The following is a 20,935-nucleotide window of genomic DNA, read 5'->3' as shown; positions in this document are numbered from 1 at the left end:
AGGACATGAACAAAAAACCATTGCATCCTTTATGAAATGGCTGTAATATTTGCTCACTTACCTCAAGGAATTATTCTCAAAAGTTCTTTAAAAAGCGCAAGTAAAATTACATAAAAAAAAAATATCTTCAAATTGCTATTAAACTATTTGAAGAAATTAATTTCTTCCTCATAATATGGAACTGGACGCTCTCTTGAGAGTGTAAAGAAAAACTAGATTTATGCAAGAGATGAAAAATAATTGAATTACAGAAAGGCCTAATTATATAATTCTCCAAATTCATGAGATTCATAATTTACACTGCAATTATTCTGCTGGTTAGGGTATTGATTAAATTCACTGTGGTATAAGTTCCTTGGAAGTGCAAATTCAAGTAAAGCAAACAATCAGCACACTTTAAAAAGATGAAATAATGTTGACATTCTAGATGATTAAGAACATTAAGAAAGCACCACCCAAAAATGCTTAAAGATGATCTTGATTTCCGATTTTAAAAATGAAATTTGAATTACATATCAATTGTAAGCTTTTGTACTCAGGTACTATTAGAGCATCTAATAGTAAATAAAAAATAACAATCACTCCAGGACAGGAGCGTCCTGTGAGCTTTTGCTTTTGTAGACCTCAGTTCCACTTCTTAACCAACTCCTGGCACTCAAATGTAGGTGAGTCCTGCCTTGAATACTAATCAAATGAAAATGACCTCAAATTAACGCAGCAATGTAAATCCTTTGTTTAAAACTACAACAAGGAAATACATTTCTCTAATAGACTTTTGGAAAGTTAGAACTGACCTTAGTCCAATCCAGTTTACAGAAACAATGGCTTTGATGCTTGGAAGCCTTTTTTTATTAGAATGGCCAAAGACCTCTATTATTGGATTGGTTCTCTGGATAATGACCAGTTTCTGTGCAGTGGGAAATATCATGCAAACAAGAAAGTCTGCAGCAAGTAAAGGCATTTCACTGGCCCTGTCTCTTTTATGAAACAAACGAGGTAACAAGAGTTACTTCCAAAAATGGTATCGCAGATCTTTGTGGTTTTTGTAAATTGCGAATCTAGGATTTAATAGTGATTTGGCTAGTTCCTGGAGGATGCTGTTGAATATGTCTAGAAACATGTGCAAAGAACACAAGTTAACATGCTTTGATCTCCTGCTCCACATTTATTGGGAGAGAGTTATTTTCCTCCCGAAAAATTTGAAAAACATCATACAATAGCAATTTCTTAAATATATAACCAAACTTTCTGGCTCATTAATCAACACAAGATGTAATAGCCTATAGATATCAATTTTGGCAGCTTTATAAAATTTCATTCATCTAAAGCATTCCTGAAATTGTCCTTACAGCTACACAGATACACGATTCCATATATATAAAGGCTTCCATTCATAATCAGAAAGAAAAGGCTTTTAGAAGCCCTGGGTAGGGAAGGCTAAAATAATACATATTTAGATGCTGAATAATTTTTAAGAGAAAATTTGGGATTCAAAGTCACAGTGATTTACATTCAAATAAACTTGTGGATTTTCAAGCCTGGATAGGTAAGATTTTCATGACGCAGGCTACAAGAAAATTCACACTGTGACATTTGTTTTTCAAAGGCCACTTTCAAAACATGGATTTCAAGTCAGATGCAAACACTCATGGCACAAATCAACCAACTGATGCCTGAGATTGGAAACTGTGCTTCCGTGTGGGCTTTCCTTCTTATTTCTCTAACAAGAGAAGATTTCCTTGACAGAGCAATGACCAGTGTGCTGGTACATGCACTAGTGTTTCTAGATGACAGACTATTACACCCAGCTTAAAATTGGATGAATGTTTGAGTTCTATAAAAAATGGCCTATACGACTCCAAAAGATGTTTGCCACAACATCCAAACATTCTTATCTAGACCGATATTTCTTCCTAGAACAGAAAGAGAATAACTAGGAAAGGTTAAAGCTGACAGAGGACGGGGACAAGGTTAAACTCCTTCACTGGCCAATTACCCAAAACGAAAACATCAGCCTCTGGTATCAAAGCTGTCAGCGCTTTCCAGGTAAACAAAGCCCCTACAACCCAACCCGTGGGTCTTGCCTTCTGAGGCCCCAGAGATGTTTGGGGGTAACCTACCAACCCGTTCCTGAGGATTCTTTTGATGTCACACAGGGCAACGTATACAGCTAAAGAAGTCACCTTTTTACAGGCACATTTCAACATTTTACAAGTTAAATCCAGGTACTTAAAATCTGTTTGGCAAAAAACAAACAAAAAAAAAAACCTGTCGGGACACCCCTACCTCCCACCAAAGCAGCTGATTCTGTTGTATCTCTGAGAGAAAACAGGTTCCTTCAGTTTTTCCAAGGAAATAGATATTTTCTTCTACCTTTACTCCAAATTCAGGAGCTCTCCCTCTGAGTGCATGGCATTTCAGATTACTCTGAAATCACCTCCCATGTAACGGTAGTTTGTAGAACCAAACTTAGAGAGGTAACTAACGGAGGAGATTCTGATATTCTGGTTTCAATTTCAGTTGAGTCTCTATGATCCCCTGAGCAGTTATAAATGCCCTTTTCCATAAAATGAGGCAGTAGGCTATATGCATGAAAAAGCATATTAACTACTCAAATACAAGTACACTTATATTTATACTAACATGAAAGACATTGAAAGAGGAGGGTTTTTTTCTGAAGTGTTTAGAAGGAAAGCAAAGACAAGAGTTGAAACATTTTCTAGTAAGTGATTAAAAATGCTTTTGGTTGGTTGCCATTCAAAAGTTTTCCCAGAGTTCTCATCTATGTTCTATACAAACTGTAAATAAAGTGTACGTGACCAATAAATGTACTATACAAATACCAAGTATCAATATATACATGTTCTTCAAATATGCATGTCCCCACGTAGTATACATTTCACTATACAGGCAAAGCATTACCCTTTAATTATAGGTTCAGGATAGCAGCAATTTAACAAACTAGTTACCCAGTTAACTCAGAAAAGACAGTAAGTCCTGGCAGTTCCTAATATTGTACCCCTGCTTTCCAGGAAAGCTCTCCATTAACATTTAGTCCAGTTATCACAAAGCACCTCGCTACATTGCTGATGTAATTACATTACTGGAGAAAAAGGTTCTGTCACTTCAAAAGCTGACTAATGGTCTGATGGGAAAAATAAGTCACAATGAGGTGATATAAATCCAAACTAGGATAGAGAAAGCATTTACATTTTATTTCTTATCTATTTGTATTTTGCCAGTGCCTTGTACAGAAAGTATTCTCGTTGCCCTAATAGGTGCTGAAAGAGCAATACTAAATTATGATAATGGAGCTGCTCTGAATTGTTGGAAAATATATAAATAACTTGATGACCAATTTGGTTTCTTACAAACAGAGATGGCACATTATTTACTGTTTTAGAAGAGTTATGTTTATGAATTTATCCCTTGGGTAAAGTTATGAACTTGAACTAAAATTCACATATATAATATGTAAAAAAAAATCTTTAGGTTGACTGATAATAAACCATTTTGTTCATGGAAGGAAAGATAAAATGGTTTTTAAGTAAACACCTGTTCTGTGTGTACTGTTGAGCATATCCATGCATGCCCAACGGATACAAATTCTAGGTAGGCTACAAATTATTTGGGCTTAAGATGTACAAATGGACTTTAATATTGGCTTATGGTGTGTACTTCTGGGTCCAATTCTAAATCTCTTGGGGTAGAAACACAGATCCCAAGGAAAGTGTATTAACTATGGGGACAGTTTTGAACCTGTCCTACTCTGCCCATATTTCATATAAAGTAATTTTCTAGAGCACAGCTACTGCCTGTAAGAGAAGAGTTGGTCACTTTGGGAAAGTTATGCTTGCCAAGGTAGGGACACTCAATTAGACCATATTGCTTTATGTGCAACCCTTTTATCAGAAAGGAACAATCCCTTCTGCTTGGAGCTGAGTTCACACAACAAAAAACCTATTGTACAGCTGCCAAGTCACGGTGGGAAGGTGGAGATCAACACACCCCGTAGCCAGGAGAGGCAAGCATCCTGCTTTAGAGCCCTTCTGCAAATTTTCCCTTAAACAGTCCTATCCAAGGGGTGTCCCCCACGTATCTCACGGCGGCCAAATGAACACAGGGCAGTCTCCTGCTTCTCGGTTATCGTGCATGTTGCCAACTACGACAACACATTTATTACATTGCATGTTCACTCCGGCTCCTTGAGCCTTGCTGGAAGTTGAACAGTCCCGTGGGATCCTTTGGATGACAAAATGACGACGCGCTCATGCCTCCCAAGTGGCTCCAAAGCTTCCAGACACGTTCCGTTAACACAGCCTGGCCTGGAGAACCCAGTGCTCTTTACATAGGACACACAGTCCAGGGGTTAGCCTTTTCTGTTTCCTGAAGGCTGGCAGGCAAATTCCAAGTTCAGACACGAGAGGCACTTCCAAAGTTTGGCAAGGAGAAGGAGGCGAGTTCACTACGTGGGGCTTTATCAGCGTACTGTCTCATACAGCCCAGGCGTCCATGGCACGTGGACCTCAACGGAGATCTCTAGGTTGTGGATGGGTCGTGTTTTTTCTTCTTGCCCCGACAGGACTTGCAGACACAACAGATAATACACGGGGAAGCCAGGAGGAGCAGGGGAGACGTCACCAAGGCAATGATGCCCAGTCCTACAAGGATCCCCACCACCTGGAAACACACAAGAGGAGCAGATGTGAGCAGTTAGATCTGCCGATAAATATACTTAGGAGTCCCCTACCGTGCTCAGGTGTGCAAACCTAGTTACGATTCTGAGACCTCGTGGTCGGTGCCCAGCAATGATGTGAACCGGATCCAGAGCAGCGAGGTACAGAGGACTCAACCAAGCAAGAAGAACCACCGAAATTCTAACTCCAGCTCTGCCAGAGCTCAGGTTTAATTACGAGCGGCTGGTGTTGGCTCTTTCACTACTTGGGTTTCCTTGAAGTCTCAAAGCGATGTTATTAATGACTTCTGGGATATTAACATCAACTCCCTTAAAGGGAAGGTGAGAGCGTGGCTTTAGTGAAAATAAACCACTCTCACAACAATGCAAGGTGTTGGTGGTGGGCTGACGTATGGAAGGCCTGTAGGATGTTATGCATGTTTGCTTTGTAAGGTCACAACTTCTACTTCACACTTATTGTTTATGTATGTTCGTGCATAAGTGATACAGTAATAATAATAACAATAGGCTGGATTGGAGAAAATACATCCAATGTAAGCTACTTTGGTTAGTAGTAATATTTTGAGGATGCTCTTTCATCATTAGTTACAAATGTTTCACAGCAATGCAAGGTATTGGGGGTAGGGTGAGGTACGAGAGCCCTGTATGATGTTACGTATGTTTGTTTTGTAAGTTCACAACTATAACTCTACGCTTGTTTACGCACACTTATGTATGACTGACATACTTCAATAAATTAAAATAAAAAAAGGAAAAACAAATAAACAAATGACTCCCTCTGAACCTGCCACGTAAATGCGCAATGGCCTGTAGAGAGGACTCGCCGCCCCGGCAGGGCCTCGTACTTGCTCAGAGCACGGCCTGGTATAGCCAGCGGGCCTTAGAGGGGTTAGCACGGTCGTGCCGGCTGGAACATCCGCGCCCATTCTGCAGGTCGCTGTTGAGCGCCTGGCTGCTCCAGGCACCCTTGCACCGCCTCTGGTCCGCAAGGGGCCGCTGCAGGTGAATTAGCCTTGGCAGTGGCTCCAGACCTTTCCCCGAGCCCTGCCCAGCACCCCCAGCACCTCCCGGGCTGGGAGGGGAATACAGGTGCTGGAGTGGGGAGGGTGGCTGGGTGGGCTCCCGTCCAGCTCCCGTGAAGGCGCGGGTACCTGCGTTCTGTTCCACATCACTGATGCCCTGGAGTGGCCAAGTTTATTCCTACATGGTCCTTTGTCATAATGTCGGAGGAAAATGTCATTCTGAGAAGCAAAAAAAAAAAAGAATCTTAGTGAACATGCAGGTCTGAATTGAGAGAAGGCTGCAGACCACATCAGATCACCTTATTGGTATCAAAAGCTCCCACTAGCAACTAAAACGATGGCCTCTAGGAATTCAAGTCCGTCGTCCTTAGAACATATCTTGGGAATTTTGTACATCATCAAGTAAAATCAGCCCATAATAAACGAGACTCTTGATTGATTCTAAAAAAAGAGTCACCTGTTCAATTATCTCAGAAAGAAGGTTCTAGGGGAGGTGCAAACGGAACAGGAGGAGAGAGGGTAGGGCAGCTGGAAAGCTACTGTGGTACACCAGGGGAGAAAAAGGCCAACGGCTGAGGATGGAAGAGAGAAAACACAGTCATGATATGTTAAGAAGATAACTGACTAGGGGGGGTAAAAAGGTAGAAGAAACCACACTGGGTAAAAGACAGTGGCTTTGGGAAGCGGCCTTGGCCCAGTGGTTAGGGCGTCCGCCTACCACATGGGAGGTCCACAGTTCAAACCCCGGGCCTCCTTGACCCGTGTGGAGCTGGCCCATGCACAGTGCTGATGCGCGCAAGGAGAGCCGTACCACACAGGGGTGTCCCCACGTAGGGGAGCCCCACACACAAGGAGTGCGCCCCGGAAGGAGAGCCGCCCAGCGCGAAAGAAAGTGCAGCCTGCCCAAGAATGGAGCCACACACATGGAGAGCTGACACAAGATGATGCAACGAAAAGAAACACAGATTCTTGGTGCCACTGATAAGGATAGAAGCAGTCACAGAAGAACACTCAGAAAATGGATGCAGAGAGCAGACAACTGGAGGGCAGGAAGGGGAGAGAAATAAATTTTCTTTTTAAATCTTAAAAAAGATTTTGTCGAAAGAAACACCACCGTATAGAAATGGATGTCGCTGGGAAGACGATGCCTGCAGTCGACACAAGAGCGAGAAGATCTGGGGCAACCAAGCAACACTGAGCAAAAGGCAGCCAACCATACAGATCTGGAATCCAGAACAAAGATGTGGGTATCAGGGCATTTGAGGTGGAAGCAACCACAGAAGTGGATGTTATCCAGGGGAGCTGTGTACAGCAAGAAGCAAAATAGCTGTTGAACACAGATATTTAAAGAATGGGTCAAGGACGGGCTTAGAAAGGACCCTGAGAAGTGGCCAGACAGGCAGAAAGGAAAGCAGAAGAGACAGTATTCCTGAAAGGAAGGTGCAGAGAGCTCTCAAGATGTTGAAGGCAGCAGAGGCAAGGTAAGATAAAGACTGAAGTACCTTTGGATTTTACCAATAAGAAATCCCTGGGAAGCAGGTGAGGCTCAAGTGATAGAGCTTCCACCTACCATATGGGAGGACCCGGGTTCAATCCCTGGGGCCTCCTGGTGAAAAAAGAAGAGAAAGCGTGCCTGTGCAGTGAGCCAGTGCCCAGGTGAGAGCCCATGCAGTGAGCCAGTGCCCGCAGGAGTGCCTGCGTGGTGCGTCAGTGCCCGCACAAGTGAGTCACACAGCAAGATGATGATGCATTGAAAGACAAGGCAAGAGTCAAGGTGAGGCGCAGCAGAGACCAGGAACTGAGGTGGTGCAATTGACAGGGAACCTCTCTCCCCATCAGAGGTCTCCAGGAGTGAATCCTGGTGAATCCTAGAGGAGAGAAAATGAGAAGACAACACAGACAGCAAAAACAGCAGGCCGGGAGGAGGGGAAAGGGGGAAATAAATAAATAAGTAAATCTAAAAGAAATCCCTTGAAACCTTGGAAAGAACACAGCCTGGGTATAAGAGTGACTTGTGTAGAGGAATGTATGGGAGGGAAGTGTCAACAGCAAGGGGGAATCGTGCTTTGGGAAGCGTGGTTTCTAGAGGACGGAGAGAAAGAGGGGTAATGAAGGAAAGGTGCAGGCTTGGGAAAAGGTTTGCTTATTTTAAAATGGGACGAACTTGAACATGTGGATATGCTGAGAGAATAGACGGCAGACACTGAAGGCACAGGGGAGAAAGGAGATAACTGAAGGGTCCAAGTCCCTGCTGACATGGAAGGGAAGGGGATCACAAAGCAGAAGGTGAAGACGAGACCGCAGGGAGGAGGATCAATACAGGAGAGCACTCCAGGAAAACCGAGAAGGACTCCGTATCACGTGTCTCAGGCTCGGAGTCTGGACAATCACCCTTCTCTTTTGTCCCTGTGTTCTAAAACTATTCCTATAAACCAAGATCGCCACCGTCATCTGACACAGATCACTTGTCTAGAGGAAAACACGGTGCTCAAGGAGCCAAGGCCCCTGGCTAGAGCAGGGCAAACGAGGTCCCACAGCGACAACAAGATGCTTCAACATGTGAAGCTGGTTAACGTCTGCACCATCTCATCTGGAGTGCCAGAACAGTGTGTTCTTTGCAAAGGCATACCCCAAACACATTTCAGGCCCAGGATGGAGAGCTCTGGCACACATCTTAACTCCGTGACGCTCCTGCCTCCTAAAGAGAACCTCATGGGCTCAGTCTCCTCCCCTGCATGAACCCAATTCTTACTCTGGCTGAACCTGAAGGGAAACAAATTCCTTTCATTTGTGAAGTATGAAGGGCATGCAATTCATCCAGAGTATGACTCATTTGGAATGATGGTAGGTCTCAAATATCAAACATAACTAATTCAAGGAGTTATGTTGAATCCATTATTCAAAAAGCAATGAAGAATATTTCTTTAACCTGAGCTGCTGAACTGTTAGACTCACTGAAATGTCATTTCTCTTCTACCCAATTGATGGCTCTTCTCAAAATACTGAGATGGAGCTGAGAGCAGACAAGGGCGGGGGTGGTGAGGGAAGGGGAGAGAAATAAATTTAAAAAAATAAAAATCTAAAAAAAATATATTTTTATTCATGGATGTCATCTTTAACAATATATCTAATTTTCAGTTAAAAAGCAGGCATATATTGATCAACATGCATCCCATGTCAATGCACACTCACTGAGTTACATATGCCACTAAGGCATGGTGCAAACAGCTTACCAAATTGAAGCAAGCCAAGCAATTAAAAGGAAAAGCTGAGGGAAAATACAGCAACCCAACCATGACCATGGGCTCACACTGATATGGATGTTACAGGTCCACTTTCCAAAAATAGGGAATATCTACAAAAAATTATGCTCACTCAAACTTTAAAACTTTGGAACTGAAGTAAGACCTTTTCACCAAGCTCTCCACATCACCTTTTTTCTTTTAAAGATTTATTTTTTATTTATTTCTCTCCCCTTCTTCCCCTCCCCACCCCACCCAGTTGTCTGCTCTCTGTGTCCATTCGCTGTGTGTTCTCCTGTGTCTGCTTGCATTCTTGTCAGTGGCACTGGGAATCTGTGTCTCTTTTTGTTGCGTCATCTTGCTGCATCAGCTCTCCGTGTGTGCGGTGCCACTCCTGGGCAGGCTGCACTTTTTTCGTGTGGGGAGGATGTACTCCTTGTGCATGGGGCTCCCCTATGCAGGGGACACCCCTGCGTGGCCCAGTACTCCTTGCACACATCAGCACTGCGCCTGGGCCAGCTCACCACACGGGTCAGGAAGCCCTGGGTTTCAACCCTGGACCTCCCATGTGATAGGCAGACACCCTATCCATTGGGCCAAATCTGATACCCTCCACATCACCCTTTAACTCTCAGGTTACCGTACCCTTGGCAAAGGGCCACATGAAACCACGGCTGACCTTGAGAAGACATGCTTCAAGGATGGTGAGGGGCAATGACATTAGGCCAGACCCCTTCATTTGAGACGGGAACAAAAATAGCAGCAATACCATGGTTGGCCAATGAGTGAGAGAAAGAGAGAGCTATTTAAGAGACACCATCAATTTGAACAGCTCTTATTTTCTTTAAATTCAAAAAGAGGAGTGCAAACAGCCCAACTGTGGTAGGCAGAATAAAAGCCTCCCAAAGATGTTCACATCCTAATCCCAGGAACCTGGGCCTATGTCACCTTAGGTGACAAATGGGACTTTACATGTGATTAAGTTAAGGACCCTGAGATGGGGGAGAGTAACCTAGATTACCAGGTGGGCCCAAGCTAATCATGTATCCTTAAAAAAGGACTTCCTCTTCTCCACATGGCCATGGAAGAAGCATCAGAGAGATGGAACGCTGCTGGCTGGAAGAAAGAACTGGGCCCCAAGCCAAGGAACCCAGGCAGCTTCTAGAAACTGGAAAAGGTGAACAACTTCTCCCCTAGAGCCTTGAGAAATGGATACCGCCCTGCTGAAACCTTGATTTTAGTTCCATGAGATTCATGTCAGACTTCTAGTCTGCAGAACTGGCATATGACCGTATCACATGAACACACTAATAGTCCTTTAACCTAGACGAAGAGAAAGTAGGAAATAGAGCCCTATATCAAAGGCATGCCTGCAAAGCCAAGGGGATACAACTAAGGTGAGCAAGCTAAAGAGGCTCAGGAAGTCTCACGAAGAAAAGTAAATTCCTTTTGCAGGACAACAATAGGCTCAGTATTGTCCAAGGAAACCCTGTAGGATACTGGCTATGGTTCAGACCCAGTATGGGGAAAGCCCCACAAAGACCAGACACTAAGCCTCTTCCAAGGGGAACTTACGTCCAGGTTCTGGAGGCAGTACCAGCAAAACGTGTGCTTGCAGTTCTTGCACATCATCTGAGCACAGCCTTCGTTGCGTTCAATATAAACCTGGCAAACTGGGCATTGCTTAATGAGGGCTTCTATGTCTGTCCCAAACAAGGCCCTGGAAACAAATGAATGAGAAATTGTGGGATAGGGATCAGGAATAGTGTCTTATTAAAGGAGGGGGGGCACAAGAACACATACTAACAAGTGAGGCAGAAAGAGTGGTCTGAACCTAATCAATCGATTAATTAATTGTCAATTCCCTTCTAGACTCAACTTAATGATCATCATCTGGATTTCCAGCATACCCCATGGGTAGGTTTTTAATTCTTAGTTATCCATGCTTTATTCACTACCAAGGAAAAAGGTAGGGGCAAAAATAGGAGAGACACAGACCACCTAGATGTTCAGATAACTGAAAACAAGAAAGAATCTTAATTTATTTATCTTTTGCTTTGAGTGGATTATATAATTGTACTTCCACAGATGACTTAGCTCGCTATTTTGCCAAATTAATATTTCCTTCTCTGAGCACACATTGTCTGAATAAGAAGACTGCTATGCAGCAGGTTCAAACTGGGCATATATACTCTATGTAATGATCTGTTCCTTAAACAAATGGTGGGGGGGGACTTGACAATCAATACTTTAGAAGCTTGCTCCAAATAGACTGACAGCCCATCACACATTCACAGCCTGCAGGGGCATAGAAAATCATAAGTGCAACCAATTGCATGGGTGGGAAGAGGAGGTGAGACTAGCTCTGGGTTTTACTTTAGCTCCTATTCATCAAAGCTACCACTCAGCACTCAGACATCAAGTTCACAAAGAGTTGCCAAATCTATGGGCTAGTTTGTTACTAACAATAACCTTTTATAGTAGATGGGGCAGTTTTTATTTTAATCACTCAAAGAGGCTGAGTGATTTGTCCGATGTCATGCAGATACCAAGTGACAGGCTGTCACAACTCAAATCCTCTTCCTCTGAGTTGCTGGCACTGCCCATGCCACCCACAGACTATCCTGCAGTGGTCGGAAAAACGTGGAAATCTGGCTAAGCAGCCACAGGTCTGTAATGTGTATTAGGTCTTCTTTCCCTCTTGGTGTGTGTGGCCTGAGATTCAAGCCCAGCATCATAGCCAGGTAGCATTAGTACCCCTGAAGAATGGCTCGACACGCTCCGAGGGCTTTGTGTGATTAAGCCGACTGGACTAGAACACTGGTGTTTCTGTTCTTGCCAATGTGTAACAGCCATTGCCTCAAGCAAAGCGAGAGATCAAACACAGAGGTCTCTCACTCTGGCCACTGCTGCTTCCATAAAAACTCTTTCATCCTAAAGGTACAGATTTAACTGATTCTTATCATAACAAAATCTCAGCACTGGCACCATTTTTCAGAGCATAAAGTATTAAGAGATGAGCTCTTTTCCTATATTACCCAAGATGTGACAACTATACCACCTTGTAGGACTATTGTTTCAATTGCTATGTTTTCTCTAATACGATTAGCTGACCTTACAAGCTGGCAATTTAGTGACTTAATATAATAATTTATGTCCCCCTTTTCAAACAGAAAGAACGAGGTATGCCAATGGTAGGCGAACATGGTACCCAAGCAAATAGCTATGGATAAGCCACAATTTCCTACTGAGATCCAGAGGACCATGGTGCCTCTTCACCAAGAGAGAAAGCGAAACCTACACAAACCTTAACTTCAGTAATATCTGGAAGATTCTCCAGCTGCAAATACCTAAACTCCATTGAGATATGCTTCTCTGGTTGTTAGCAACTTGCCAATTCTGAGGCACTTCTCAGGAAAGTTAAGCAGGGGAATAACTAATCTCTCTATGCCATCACAAGCCACCTTCTTCTCTAAGGGACATATGTTGGGTTTCTAAGAAAACTAGCCAAGACTCCCAAAGACAAAGTCTGCTTTCTTACCCATGTTCTGTCGGCAGGTTGACAGGTGGACTGTCCCTACAGGACCCCTCTGCATGCCACAGGTCCTTGCAACACGAGCAGAACTTCAGGTGGCAAGAAGGGCATTCCACAAGCACGGGCCGTCCTGGGTCGCTCGATGCAACGGGGCACACGGTCTGACAGTCCACAACGGGACACCATGTTCTGAAGGGGTCCAGGTGAACTTCTAAAGGGAGAAGAAAGAAAATATGATGGCTCATCTGTCTTTTGATGAAATTTGAGGCCTCTCCCCCTCATTTATTCTCTTTCCTCAGTTAACACGTATGGAAGGACCGTGCAACCAGGGGCAATGACTTCTACTATTGGTCTTCATGATGGATCCAAATCTAGAGTCCACTTAGCCCTGCCACATTTCTCAAGGTAGATACTAAGGAAGAGGTCAGCACTGCCCTTGTGAACAGATAAGGAGCGTCATCACTAACCAAAATGCACAATTTTTTGCAAACCATATTGGATAAAGGCTTAATAACCAGAATATACAAAGAACTTTCACTGTGCAACAAGAAGACAACTCAATTAAAAATAGGCAAAGATGACATACAAAAAGATCATAGAACTCATCAATAAAAAGACAAACTGGCTGATGAAAAATGGGCAAAAGACTTGAAGAGACAATTGTCCAAAGAAGTAATACAAATGGCGAAGAAACACAAGAAAAAATGTTCACCATCACTAGCAATTAGGGAAATGCAAATCAAAACTACAATGAGATATCATTTCACACCTATCAGACTGGCTACTACTAAAAAGCCAGAAAACTGTAAATGTTGGAGAGGATGTGGGAAGATAGGAGTGCTTATCCACTGTTGGTGGGAAAGCAGAACGGTACAGCCACTGTGGAAGGCTGTTTGGCAGTTCCTAAGGAAGCTGAATATAGACTTGCCATGTAACCAGGCAATACTATTACTGGTATATACCCAGAAAAACTGAGAGCAGTGGCATGAACAGATATCTGCACACCAGTGTTCACTGAGGCGTTATTCACAATAGCGAAAAGATGGAAACAACCCGGGTGTTCATCAACTGATGAATGGATAAACAAATTGTGGAGTGTACCCATGACAGAATATTATACAGCAGTAAGAAGAAATTAAGTCATTCAGCATATGGCAGCATGGATGAACCTGGAGGACATTATGTTGATTGAAGCAAGCCAAACATAAAAGGACAAAAACTCTATGATTGCGCTATTATCAACTAAACATACTGTATACATTCATGGAGTTAATATAATTAGAATATAGGTCACCAGAAAATAGAACAATGGTAGAGAATGGAAAGCTGAGGGTTAATCGGTACAGAACTGGTAAAAAGTTTGTTTATAAATCTTTGGAAATGAATAGAAATGGTGAAAGCATATCATGGAATTTATACTAGCAGAACTATTATATGGGTATGACCAGTGGTTGAAAGGGAAAGTCTAAGGTCATGTATATTACTGGAAGGAAAGGTAAAAACTGTAACATTGGGTTGTATAAGATAATGAAACCTCATGCAAAACACAAATAAGGGTGATATTGAATATAAAAGACTGTTTTTACAAAATATAAATATGCTAGAGAGAAGAAAAACAAATAGCAGCTATGTACAACAGGGGAAACAGAAATTGAGAGGTGATGAGTTTTGTTTGTTTTTTGTTTATTATTATTAGAGTAATAAAAGTGCTCTAAGAATGACGGAAGTGATGAACGCACAAATATGCAATTACACCAAATACCATTGATTGTACACTTTGGGTGGATTTATGCTTTATTACTATGTATCAATAAAATTGATCTGTTAAAAAAATGGGCAAAGCACTTTAATAGACATTTCTCAAAAGGAGATACACAAATGGCCAATAAGCATATGAAACAATACTCAACATCAACTTACCAGGTGCAATGGATGTGTCATGATGATGGGAGAGAGTGTTGCTGTGGGGGGAGTGGGGGTGGGGGCGGTGGGGTTGAATGGGACTTCATATTTTTTTAATGTAATATTTTTTTTTAAATGAATTAAAAAAAACAAAAAAAAAACCACTCAACATCATTAGCCATTAGGGAAATGCAAATCAAAACCACAATAAAAAAAAAAACAATAAGACGCCAATTCACACCTATCAGGATGGCTATTATTTATAAATGGAAAATAAGTGTTGGTTAGGATGAGGAGAAACTAGAACTCTAGTGCCTTGTTAGTCGAATGTGAAATGGTGCAGCCACTGTGGAAAGCAATACTGATGGTTGCCCCAAAAGTTATATAGAGAATTATCATTTGACCAGACTATTCCAATTCTAGTTATAGACCCAAGGAAAGTGAGAAAAGGGTCAAAAGCAGATTCTTATAGACCAGTGCTTATAGCAACATTATTCGCAAGGTCAAAACCTCCATCAACAAATGAATGGGTGAAAAAAACGTTGTGCATATACACAATGGAATATTATTTTGCCGTAAGAAAGAATGAAGGGAAGCAGATGTGGCTCAAGCAGTTGGGCTCCCATCTACCATATGGGAGGTCCAGGGTTCAATTCCCCAGGTCTCCAGGTAAAGGCAAGCTGGCCTGTGTGGCAAGCTGGCCCACAAAGAGCGCTGGCCTACAAGGCACGCTGGCCGGAGCAGAGAGCTGGCCCACCCAGGAGTGCTGGTCCATGCAGGAGTGCTGACCTGAGCAGAGAGCTGGCACAGCAAGATGACAAAACAAAAAAGAGACACAGAGGACAGACAATAAGAGACACAGCAGACCAGGGAGCTGAGGCGACACAGGAGATTGAGCACCTCTCTCCCACCCAGAAGATCCCAGGGTGGGTTCCCAGTACCGCCTAAGGAGAAGACAAGCAGACACAGAAAAACACAGAGCGAATGGACAAAGAGCAGATAATGAGGTGTGGGGGGAGGGGAGTACTTGTTTATTAAAAAAAAATTTAATGTCCAACTTTTTTGGAATACTTATTGCCCTTGAGGATATTCAAAGCAAGTAAAAATCCCAAGTCTCTTCTACAATTATTTTGGCTACTATCGTGGAATTAAATTAATTATTAAGCATATGTCAAAGCTAAAAAAAAAAAAAAAAAAACAGGAGTTTTCATGAAAGCTTTTGTCCTTTTGGGCAAGGGGAAATAGGCAGTGAGGTTTCCTCTGCTTTGCAGAGGAAAATTAAAGAATAAGGACAAGTCAAACACAACTTAGGGACCAGAGTGTCTGGTGGGGCTTAGCCAAGAAGTCAGGTTACCTATCAATTCTGCTGCCCTACCAATGGGCTCCTTAGGAAAAACCTGTGAAAGGCCCACAGGCTTTCAAAACAAAAGGGACTTTCATGAACTGTAAAATGATCACTAGTCACCCACATCAGCTGGATCCACGCGGCATACATGCCTTCTATTCGAAGGAAGATGGGGAGGGGTGGGGTAGAAAACTCTCTTTCTGTTCAAGTGTTTACAAATCTTGCGTAGTTCTCTTTTATTCTGTTTAACAACAGACCCAGTGTACTTCCATATAATGAGACCTTTAAGGGAATGAATCATGTGAAAAATGATGTTACTCAAGGGGTAGAATGGCCCATTTTTTCTTTGAACCAATATATTTTGCAAACTTTGAACTTGTAAAATTCTAGCTTTAAGCTCCCATGGCTTATGATTCTTTGGAATTTATACACAAATATGGTAAACATATCCAAAGGATGGTGCAAAAAGGAAATAAAGGATTTAAGTAGGAATTTCATTTTTAAAATCGATAGCTTTGCAAAATCGTAACTGGAAGAAAAAAGTCTGAAACATCCCACTAAACACTCTCCACTGATGTTCTCACCTGGAAAATGCAGTAATTGCATCTAACCTTATTATAGGCTTTCATTCAAAGATAGTATCCTTGAACATACTGTCTTATCTAATAAATCAGGAGAGTGTGGGTAGAGAACGATGGGTCCTTGCCAGAAATGATCAAAAGGCAAGGCCGGTGACTCACAAACCCTCAGATCCCGAGAGAGATGGACCGTCTAAGATCCCTAAAACTTTGGGACATGCTGGATAAAAAAAGTCAAGAAAGGGAAGCAGCTGTGGCTCAATCAGCTGGGCTCCCGTCTACCATATGGGAGGCCCTGGGTTCATGTCCCAGGACCTCCTTGTAAAGGCAGGCTCGCCCGCATGCTGCAGAGTGCCAAACAGCCCACACGCGCCAGAGAGCCAACTCAGCAAGGTGATGCAACAACAAAAAAAGGAGACAAGCAAAAAACACAAAAGAGCTTGCAGTGAATGGACAGACAGAGCAGACAGCATGCAAAAAAAGCCACAAAGGGGAATTAAAAAAAAAAAAAAGTCAAGGAGATAGTAACACATACAGTGCTTCAGGGATATTGTGGGTTCGGTTCCAGATCATCACAATAAAGTGAATATTGAAATAAAATGAGTCTCATGAATTTTTTAGTTTCCCAGTGCATATAAAAGCTATGTTTACACTGTACTGTAGCCTATTAAGTGTTCATTAGCATTATGTCTAAAAAAATGTACAGAGTTTAATTTACAAGTACTTTACCGCTAAATATGCTAACCATCATCCTTCAGTGAGCGGTAATCTTTTTGCAGGTGGAGGGTCCTGCCTCGATGTTGATGGCTGCTTTCTGATCAGGGTGGTAGCGTTGAAGGTTGGAGTGGCTGCAGCAATTTCTTAAAATAATTCAACAATGAAGTTTGCCACATCGACTGACTCTTCCTTTCCTAGAAGATCTCTCTATAGCAGGTGATGCTGTTTGATAGCATTTCACCCACAGTAGAGCTTCTTTCAAAATTGGAGTCAACCTCTAAACACTGCCACTGCTTTCCCTTTGTCGTCATTTCAACAATGTTCACAGCACCCTCACTAGGACTAGAGTCCATCTCAAGAAACCACTTTTTTTTGCTCATCCAGAAGAAGTAACTCCTAATCAGTTCATGTTTTATCATGAGATGGCAACAATTCAGTCACTTCTTCAGTCTCCACTTCTAATTCTAGTTCTCTTGCTATTTCTACCATATCTTCCTGCACTGACATCTTGAGCCCCTCAAAGTCATCCATGAGGGTTGGAATCAACTTCTTCCAAACTCCTGCGAATGTTGATATTTTGAGCTCCTCCCCTGAATCACAAATGTTCTTAATGGCGTCTAGAATGGTGAATCCTTTCCAGAAGGTTTTCAATTTACTTTGCCCAGATCCATCAGAGGAATCACTATAGATGGCAATTATAGCCTTATGAAATGTATTTTTTAAATCATAAGACTTGCACGTTGAAATGACTCCTTCATCCATAGACTGCAGACCAGATGTGGTGTTAGCAGTCATGAAAACAGGATTAAACTCGTTGTACATCTCCATCAGATCTCTTGGGTGGTCAGGTGCATTGTCAACGAGCAGTCATATTTTGAAAGAAAACTTTTTTTCTAATCACTAGGTCTCAACAGTGGGCTTAAAATATTCAATAAGCCATGTTGTAAACAGATGTGCTGTCATCCACTCTTTGTAGTTCTACTCAGAGAGCACAGGCAGTACAGATTTAGCATAATTCTTAGGGGCCCTAGGATTTTTGGAATGGTAAATGAGCATTGGCTTAAACTTAAAGTCACCAGTTGCATTAGCCCCTAACAAAAGTCAGCCTGTCCTTTGAAGCTTTGAAGCCAGGCATCGACTTCTCTCTAGCTAAGGAAGTCCTAGTTGGCATTTTCTTCCAATAGAAGGCTGTTTCGTCCACATTGAAAGTCTGTTGTTAGTGTAGCTACCTTCATAAATTATCTTAGATAGATGTTCTGGATAACCTGTTATGGCTTCTACATCAGCACGTGCTGCTTCACCCTTGAACTCTGATGTTATGAAGATGGCTTCTTTCCTTAAACCTCATGAACCAACGTCTGCTAGTTTCACACTTTTTTCCTGCAATTGCTCATCTCTCTCAGCCTTCCTAGAACTGAAGAGAGTTAGGGCCTTGTTCTGGTCCTTTTCATCCCACTCAAAAACTTTGCCTCTACATTCTCACCTGGGCTGTTTGGCACAAGAGGCCTACCTTTTAGCCTGTCCCAACTTTTGATATGCCTTCTACACTGAGCTTCATCATTTCTAGCTTTTAATTTAAAGTGAGAGACATGTGCCTCTTCCTTCCACTTGAACACTTAGAGGCCATTATAAGGTTATTAATTGGCCTAATTTCAATACTGTTGTGTCTCTGGAAGTAGAGAGGCCTGAGGAGAAGGAGACAGATGGGGAAACGGTTGGTCGGTGGAGCAGTCAGAACACACCCAGTATTTATCAATTAAGTTCGGCCTCTTACTTGAGCGTATTTTTGGTTCATCAAAACAATTACAATAACTTCACAGGTCACTGATCACAGATCACCATTACACATATTATAATAACGAAAGTTTGAAATATGACAAGAATTACCAAAATGTGACACAGAGACATGAAGTGAGGCCATACTGTCGGAAAAATGGCACTAAGACGTGCTCAATGCAGGGCTGCCACACCTTCAATTTGTTAAAAAAAAAAAAAAAAGCAATCATCTGTGATATGTTAAAAAAACAGTGTAATAAAACAAGGTATGCCTATTGTTCTAGTTTGCTAGGCTGTCAAAAGCAATTTACCAGAAATGGATTGGCTTTTACAGTGGGAATGCATTAGCCCACAAGCTTACAGTTCCGAGACCATGAAAACATCCAAATGAAGGCATCATCCGGCGATGCTTCCTTCCTGAAAACCAGCTGCTGGTGATCCTGGATGACTCTGTCACATGGCAAGGCACATGGAGGCACCTGCTGGTCCCTTCCTTCTCTTCCAGGTTTTGTTGCTTCCAGCTTCTTACTTCTGTGGCTTTCTCTCTGTCTGAATGTCATTCTCTTTTAAAGGACTCCAGAAAAAGGATTAAGACCCACCTGAGTGAGGTGGGTCACATCTTAACTTAAGATCCTACTCATCAAAAGATCCTACTTACAATATGTCCATACCCACGGGAATGGATTAACTTTAAGAACATTCTTCTCTGGGATACATACAGCTTCAAGCCATCACACTTGTACAGGCTCCATGATCTTGACCTTTTCTTTTCATACCATTTATATTTTCTTCCAAATTGTTCTAACTACTTGACAAATATTAAACCCAAAGAAATGAAAGCTTGTATATAATTAGAGATAAGGACTCCCACACCAACTATTCACTTACCATCCAAATTGAACCAGAGGTCTTTTAAAAGTATGATGAAAAAAAGGAAAAGGAAAAAAAAGGGGGGAAGTTTAAGATTGCTACTACTGTAAAATTTACAGCATCCCTAATGATCATCTGAAAAAGATAAAAGGATGAAACACATCTGCATAACTACTCAATTCAAATTACTTGACAGACGTTCTGACTCATTTGTTTTTTCCAGCTTTTTATTTCAGGTATTTGGGGTAGCACAATGGAAGCAGAAACAATAAATATAGAAGCAATTATAGATTTTGATGAATTCCTTTAAAGAAAAGACCTCAGTATGCAGTACAGCTGTGACAGTCAAATTCAAAAGCAGAAAACAATGATCTTGTATATTTTCTCTCCACCATGACAATATATAAAGGACAGACCAGAAAAGTGTAGAGGCAGGGGTGAAGGGAGACTTTATAATTCTTTCTACATATTTGTTTTAATAGACGTCTTGTTCTTAAGGGATGGCTTTAAGAGTTTAGCTAAGACCAACAGTAGAGTTACTAAGATATAGATTTTGGTTCCCAATCCAAAAATGAAATGAGCTACTCTAACAAACTTTGGAGAGTAAATATCCAACATCTCTCCCCAAGTCCTTTCAATCCTTCTTGCTAAGAACACCTGTCCACTGACGGCTACAGTGGCTAAATATTCCAGAGCCTTGCATTCCCACACAAGCTTGGGCATGTGACACAATTCTGGCCAGTGGGAGATAAGGAGGGAGATCTGCTGAGGGGCTTCTAGGACATGTTTTCCTCCCTGACATGCAGGGAAGAATTGTCCTTTTTTTTTTTTAATACAGTTGAGTGATGCTGTGATGCTTGAACCATCAGAGCAATCTTGTAATTTCAAGGAAAAAGCTAAGTGACTCAGAGAAATGGAGCTGCTAAACTCAACTACCTCTGGACTTGCGGTGCGTGAGATGATTAGGTGCCCTTGCTACTTAAGCCATGTTGAGGCAGTTCATCTGTTCTGAGGTGAAAACATCCAAGTTGATAAGGATGGCTCTCCTAATGGTGAGCACCTCAGTCACTTCAAACTCTCAGTTCCTCTCACACGGCGATATTTTATAAAGGGGATTAAAGCACTGTTCAAGATGACCTTTCAAGTTTTTTCTAACCCAATGATTTTATCCTTCTATGGGTGAGGCACATAGAAATTTTAGCCAAGAAAAAGTATATATACACAACAAATACATGTGTGGATAGAAGCAGAA

General features: G+C 42.0%; 1 protein-coding gene across 7 annotated transcripts in view; it reads right to left on the bottom strand.

Annotated features, from left to right (window-relative positions):
- Positions 1-1,145: 1,145 nt before the first annotated feature.
- RNF144B (ring finger protein 144B) overlaps positions 1,146-20,935 on the bottom strand; it is a 220,906-nt gene continuing 201,116 nt past the window's right edge. For all 7 annotated transcript variants that reach the window (XM_058285295.2, XM_071210992.1, XM_071210993.1 and 4 more), the window contains 4 exons: positions 12,502-12,706; positions 10,536-10,680; positions 5,848-5,937; positions 1,146-4,680 (listed from right to left, as the gene is read on the bottom strand). In XM_058285295.2, the coding sequence (XP_058141278.1) occupies positions 4,540-4,680; positions 5,848-5,937; positions 10,536-10,680; positions 12,502-12,706 (581 nt within the window). In that variant the 3' untranslated portion in view covers positions 1,146-4,539. The remainder of the gene's footprint in view (positions 4,681-5,847; positions 5,938-10,535; positions 10,681-12,501; positions 12,707-20,935) is intronic.

This window comes from Dasypus novemcinctus, chromosome 22 (genome assembly GCF_030445035.2).
Source record: "Dasypus novemcinctus isolate mDasNov1 chromosome 22, mDasNov1.1.hap2, whole genome shotgun sequence".
Taxonomy (NCBI): domain Eukaryota; kingdom Metazoa; phylum Chordata; class Mammalia; order Cingulata; family Dasypodidae; genus Dasypus; species Dasypus novemcinctus.
The sequence above is the reverse complement of the archived record's forward strand: the minus strand, read 5'-3'. Positions and strand labels throughout refer to the sequence as shown.